This window comes from Malania oleifera, chromosome 7 (genome assembly GCF_029873635.1).
Source record: "Malania oleifera isolate guangnan ecotype guangnan chromosome 7, ASM2987363v1, whole genome shotgun sequence".
In the NCBI taxonomy this organism is placed as follows: domain Eukaryota; kingdom Viridiplantae; phylum Streptophyta; class Magnoliopsida; order Santalales; family Ximeniaceae; genus Malania; species Malania oleifera.
In genome coordinates, this window is record NC_080423.1 from 109,091,683 (window position 1) to 109,098,572 (window position 6,890).

A 6,890-nucleotide genomic window follows, 5' to 3' on the forward strand; every position below is an offset into this window, starting at 1 on the left:
TTATTTATTATTATTATTTTTAATAATAAATGTTATTGTCATTGCAATTATTATTAGTTGTAATTATTTTTATTATAATAGTATAATAATTAGTATTATTAGTATTTTTGTTTCTAGAATATTTTTTGTTATAAAATGAGTCTGATTACTTGGAATGAAAATTAATTCCAGTCCATCTGGACTAGGGTGACGATTCCCCAACTTGCAAAAATCATATTCCAGTCAGAATACGATTCAACCCTTGATTCTGCAAACCAAACGCAATAATGCAATTCCATTCCTAAAATTGGATTTCATTCCTAGTCTCATTCTGCAAACCAAACAGGGGGTAAGAGTTGTCACTATTTAATTGGGCTAATCTATTAATAATATGGTAGACTCAATCTACCTAATAATTTGGAGAAATTATAATGTAGACTATAAGAATCTACCACATATATATATTCAACTAGCATTTTCCCATGTTGATGCATGCCTTACCACATAAAGATAGACTTGTAAGGAATGGTTCCATAGTTTTACGTAGGATTTGGAACTCATAAATCACAAGATATCACATTAGCATTTAGTCTCATATAAGTAAAAGGTATAGTTTAATATGACCTATAATGATGCAGGTTTCATATTACTTTAGTGGGCCTAAGTATTAATATAATATTTTATAATTGGTGGTTCCAAATCCTGCCTAAAGGAATCGTACCTTAAAATGACCACTCATCTTAAGGATAAAAGTTATTTATTTTGTTCAACATAACTTGATCAGCCTATGTCTTTTTTCAATTGGCTTGGTGTCTACAATAATTCTTGTATACTAATCGGTTTTGTTTCCCTATGTCGTATGCTTCGAACAAGATTTCTAAGGTTTGGCAAAATATGCTTAAAAATAATGACTCATGCGTACCATTAAAAAATTTAATGATTTATGTGTCAACATTTATGATTTATTTGGCATGCAAGAATTGAATAGAATAGGACAGAATTAATCTTTATAATTTTATATGTTCGTAAGTTAAATTTCCATGATATTTCTCTTTGATTGTATTCCATTCTAATGTGTCAAATATTGGATCAATTCCTCTAAACGAGTGAATATTAGTTGTCCTACATACTCATCAATAGCTTTTGCACATATTTAGCATCCCTTGGGGAAAATATTTTCCTTTCTTTTTTTTTAATTCATCCATTATCGTCACCATCCTGCACATTTATCTGAATCCAAAGAATTCCCAAGGTTTCTTTTTTTCTTTCTCTCCTTTCTTCATTTTCTTTAATTGTAGTGATCATTTCCTTTGCTTTATGCACTTCCTTCTTTACTATGATTCATCTAAACATCCTTTTCTATCAATTTTATGTGTGAAAGTTTGTATTTCAAGTTTCAAATTTGAATTTGTATGAATTTGAATAAAACGTAATATAAAATTATATTAAATTTATTTAAATTTATATAAATCTAAATTCAAAATTCAAAATTTATATGTCCAAATATAACCTAAGAAAAAATAAATACTTATAAGGGTCTAGATCCTTAACTTAAAGTGCTCTCCATTAATTCAACGGCACATGTTGCGATATGACTAAATTATTTTATTCCAACAATGGTTATTTTGTGAATACATATCACATCATATTAAATTGCTAGCATTAATTGTGAGCATGTGTTGAAATTCAGCACACTTCTCCCACTCATGACAAAAAGAATTAAGCTATTTGTTTTATGCATCGGGATATTTACCATGCATGCTTTCAGCATGATTACTTCTTGAGAAAAAAAAAAAAAAGAAAATCCACATGTCGTATATGATAATGTATAAAATTTTATCAAATTTATATACACTTAAAATGATAGTGTCCAAAATCTTTTGAAAACTTGATTAATTTACTGAAATAATGGATTCATCCCTTTACTCTTACTCACTTAAATACTTAAATATTATTTCAGATAAAAAGTTATTATTATAAAAATTCATACTCAATCATTTAATTATAAGAGTTTTGGGTTTAGGGAATATAAATATTTATTTATCCCTACTTAATTAATTAATTAATTAATTGACACGTGTTTGCAACCTCATGAGCCGCGCGTGGCATGCTCTCACCTGTTCAGTACAATTTTGTCATTTGGGTGGTCAGGACTTAGAATCCTAATAAGCTAAAAAGCCTAAAAGTAAAAGTCATACATCACTTTCGTACGTGTGGCTAAGTGGCTTGTTGGCTTTTATAAAATGATGAATGGTTTGGACTGCTAGCAGCCTCGTGGAGGAAGGGCTATTTAGTATACCATACTACAGCGGACATGAGATAGATATACTGTTTTTTATTGAATAGTTCGAGCTGTATAAATTTACTTGTAGCTAAAAAAGGTTTAAAAGACATCATTTGTTAAGACTAAATATAAAATATCATAATAAGACCTTTCCGAGCTTTCCATTTGTAATCAAGATAGTCTTCATCACCTCTTAGTCTTTCTTTTTTCTCTTCCCCCTTAACTCTCTCTCTTTATGCTCGCGCGCGCACGCGCACACACACGCACAGATATATATATATTGAGAGAGAGAGAGAGAGAGAGAGAGAGAGAGAAGAAAAAATAAAGTGCAATTGATTAGATGAACATTTCTTCAGTGGTGCTTAAGAGATTCTGAAAATTATATTCGTTCCAACTATTCTGGTCCTCTTCCACTGCAGTACTGTTTGATTCCTTAGTTTCTAGTGGAATTTCCTTAGGCGAGAGGCTTGCAGTAATCTCCTCAGCAAACCAGAAACAGCAATCCTCAGAAGCTCCATCACCTTTCTGAGTAAATAAAAAGCTTTCCCAACACTTGATCTGATCATTGTCCAATACTTCTGGTGGGGAAATTAGAAATGAGTTGTTGTGGTCTTCTGCCATTGATGGAGGAATGGGATCTTCTACAACTGCGGGTTTAATAAACTTTGACAAGTTCTTTTTGAAGTTCCAAGGGCGAGGCTTTATGACACTGATGGATTTTTCAGTTTGTTGGGTTACAACTTCCATCTTTTCTTGTTGATGACTTGAAACTCTCTTTTTGTGGAGGTGGGTGTTCCAAAAGTTCTTTACACTATTTGCAGTTCTACCAGGCAGCCTACCAGCAATTAATGACCATCTAATGGACAAAGAAAATGACATTATGTTAAACCAAGTAATATCTAATTAAACCCATCAAATTAAAAAAGAAAAATCCTTTTGCATTTGAAACTCTTAGTTCAATGTCTTTGTTAGGATACAATTAGAGAGAGTCCTTGCACGTGCGTGCGATAATATTGTACATGGTTAGATACCATCTTGACCTAAATGTTTTAAGTGTTTATGTCTTTAAGCCAACCATGCATGTATGTCACACTCATGAAAAGACTCTAGTATCCTAAAAAGTAGTATAAGAACCAATGACTTGGATTGGACTCGAGTGTTCATGCATGTTGTTCATGAGGATATAGGCATTAGAAGAGGAGTGGTGGGTCCTACAAATGCTAATCTCATAGATGAGTGAGGTCCCGTGGATGAGAAATAGCTCCTATTTGGTTGCATGATAAATAATGACTTTTCTTCAAGTGAGAGTTATTTGAACTCACAAATGAGGGAAGATTGGTAAAAAACCACTTGCAAATTTGTCTCACATCAAATATATATATATATATATATATATAAAATAGATAATGAGTGTTTAGATACATGGTTGGACCCATGATCGAATGGCTTAAGTTTTAGGGTCAAGTTGGTATTCACTCATATATATCAAAACTCGGCCTCGATCCTAACTTGTTTGGCGTTCACCCATGTATATCAAAGCCCAGCCTCGATCCTAACTTTTTCGACCGATTTAAACTATATATAAATATAAGTTTTATATTTTCTTTTTTTCTTTTCTTTTCTCTCACGAAATTTACAAACCAAAACAAACCTTGAAGGAAAAAAAGATATTCGTAAGTACAAAAAGGGATCTTAATAATTAACTAAGAATGCTATCTCATAATTAATTAGTCCAACTATTAACTTGCCTGTTGCCCAAAAGCTTATGAAGTTTGATGATGAGATCCACTTCATCCGGTGAGAAACCTTTTTTATTAATATTCGGCCTCAAATAGTTCAACCACCTTAATCTACAGCTTTTCCTACATCGATTCAGTCCTGCAAATTAACACAACCAAATTTCCATCAATTACAAGACTCCTCTCTCTCACTCTCTCTCTCTCTCTCTCTCTCTCTCTCTCTCTCTCTCTCTCTCTCTCTCTCTCTGTACCTGCTCGGTGAGGAACAAGATGCCAGTGGCCTTCCCCATAAGCCTCCACGCACCTCCTCAGCAAGATATCTTCTTCCGCATTCCACGCACCTTTCCTCACTCCTAAACTCCCCATACTGTCAACCGACATTTCCCCTGCCTGCATTTCATATATACATATAATGATATAAATACTCAATCAAATATCTAGCTCGTTGCCTTGCTGACCAATACAACACACAGAGACAAAAATAAACTTGCTTCTGTACGTCAGCTGCTGGGATATAAACGTATCTTCCAAAATGGATGGGGGCCTCAGCTTACGTGTATGGCTGCCGGCCACAGACCAATTCCATGCAAGTTTGGGGCCGGGAGAAGAAATTGATGCGGCACAGTGGCACTCACAGTAGTGGGTCTGCGGTTTCCATCTGTGTTTTCTAATAATAGCATGTGAACTGACGCATGGATCGATATATCTACCAGTCCAAACTATTCGAAAGCCTTTAGATTAGAAGCATGGTCGCATCCAATCCCTTCGTAATATTACGGACACGCGTAGTAAAGATATATATTTTCTGTTTATATATATATATATATATATGAATGGAAAGGTTCCACGTTGCTCCCCATGCATGCATTGCTGCTCTTTGCATTGCGCTTGGTGTTAATTCGTACACGTTCAATGATGGCTTAGTGGTTGGCAGAAAAAAATTAAATCTTTCCTCAGATTCACTATTTACAGTGCTTTCTTTGGAGTGTAGGGTTTAATAGGAGGATTATGTTGATCCATCTGAATGAAGGGTGGAGCGAACTCACTCAATTACTAGTTGTGATTGAAATTCGGTGAGAATTGCATACAAATACAAAACAATTATTTTCAATCTAAAAAAAAAAAATTACAGAGGAATTCAAGATACAAATTTCTCTCTTCTCACTTGTTATTCACCCTCTCTACACCACACATTACATTACACACACACACACACATCTATTTATTGCAATTGTTAAAACAGTATAATCAACAATAGTAGACTGGTTGGTAAGATTGGTGGCCGACTCCTACCCAAATTCAACAGAGGTGGGCTACCGGCTATCTCCAGTCAAGTTTAATTTTTGACATCCCCCTTTAAACTTGACTCTCCTGGTTTTGTCATTCCGAGCATTGTTTTCAATCTTGCAAAAATATCATGCATGAGTGGCTTTGTGAAAATGTCATCAATCTGATCATACGTTCTGCAAGATATCAAATTCACTTCTTTCTTCTTGGTATGCTCCCTCTTAAAATGATACCGAGTATTAATATGCTGCTTCTTTCATGGAATACTAGATTCTTCGCAAGTGCAATCGTTGATTGATTGTCGATGTAGACTTCTGTGGGGTTATCTTGAAAAAATCTCAGATACTTCAGTACATTTCTGATCCATATACCATAACAAACAGCTGAACTGATAGCAACATACTCAACTTCACATAATGAAAGCATTGCGACAGGTTGCTTCGTCGATGAACATGTAAACGATGTATCTCCCATGAAGAATGTGAATCCAGTCGTGTTTTTTCTTTCATCAAGATCTCTTCCCCAATCGTTATCTGAATAGCTAATAAGTTTGCAATCACCTCTTGATGAATAGAACATACCATCGGTGATGGTAACCTTGACATAGCAGAGTATCCTCTTTGCTGCATTCAGATGGGACTAGTGAGGAGTCTCCATGTACCTGCTAAAAAGTCCAACTCCATAGAGTATGTCTAGTCTGGTGCAAGTAAAATACCTCAAGCTTCCGACCAAACACTTGAAATATGTAGGGTCAACATCTCCTTGCTCATTCTTTCTTAACTCCAATCCCGTTTCAACCGGAGTTGTCATAGGGTTACATTTTTCCATCCCAAACTTCTTCAGTACTTCTTTTGCATAGTCACTTTGTGAGATGAAGATTCCCTTCTCACTTTACAACACTTTTATGCCAAGAAAATGAGTCATTTGTCCAATATCTATCATTTCAAATTCTTTGACCATGCTCCTTTTGAAAGTGGTAAACATCTCTAGATTGTTACCGATGAAAATCAGATCATCAACATATAGGCTGGTAATCAGCATGCTTCTTTCTATCTCCATCTTCATGTATAGCGCATGCTCTTAGGGACACTTATCAAATCCATTCTTCTAGAAATAATGATCAATCTTCAAGTTCCATGCACGAGGTTCCTGTTTCAAACCATAGAGTACTTTTTTTCAGCTTGTACACTCTATCTTCTTTTCCTTTGTTCACATATCTAGGTGATTGATTGATATAGATCTCTTCTTCTAAAAAATTGTTCAAAAATGGGTCGAATAGGGTATTGACAGGGGTTTGAGATTGTTTCATAATTCGGAGACGAAAACCCCTTGACGGACTTCTGTGATTTTCTGAAACTGTCTAAATCAATCAACAGTTTCAGAAAATCACGGTAAATCCATTGACGGTGATGTTTCTAAGTTGTGAAACTAAGATTTGGAATTTAAATATTAGAAGTTCAGATGATTGTGGATAAATGGATGTTGGACGTTTAATTGAGGATATGGATATTAATTTGGTTTTCTGTTATGATGTGTATGTCAGATATGTAAAGATGTGGAGATTCTAAATTGCCTTTGTTGTACATTTATATTCAGGGATG

The 6,890-nt window shown here is 34.5% G+C and overlaps 1 protein-coding gene across 1 annotated transcript; it reads right to left on the reverse strand.

Annotated features, from left to right (window-relative positions):
* Window positions 1-2,361: 2,361 nt before the first annotated feature.
* On the reverse strand, window positions 2,362-4,399 carry LOC131160691 (transcription factor MYB90-like). The gene is made up of 3 exons (XM_058116546.1): window positions 4,254-4,399; window positions 4,012-4,141; window positions 2,362-3,119 (listed from the first exon to the last, which is right to left on the reverse strand). The coding sequence occupies exons 1-3, from the start codon at window positions 4,396-4,398 to the stop codon at window positions 2,600-2,602; spliced, it is 795 nt and encodes a 264-aa protein (XP_057972529.1). The 5' UTR covers window position 4,399; the 3' UTR covers window positions 2,362-2,599.
* Between the last annotated feature and the right edge of the window lie 2,491 nt (window positions 4,400-6,890).

Coding starts and splice junctions, on each gene's coding strand:
- LOC131160691 (XM_058116546.1), bottom strand. CDS start 4,398: ATGCAGGCAGGGGAAATGTCGGTTGACAGTATGGGGAGTTTAGGAGTG. Junction 4,142..4,253: donor TCTTGTTCCTCACCGAGCAG/GTACAGAGAGAG, acceptor GTTAATTTGCAG/GACTGAATCGATGTAGGAAA. Junction 3,120..4,011: donor CATAAGCTTTTGGGCAACAG/GCAAGTTAATAG, acceptor TTTGTCCATTAG/ATGGTCATTAATTGCTGGTA.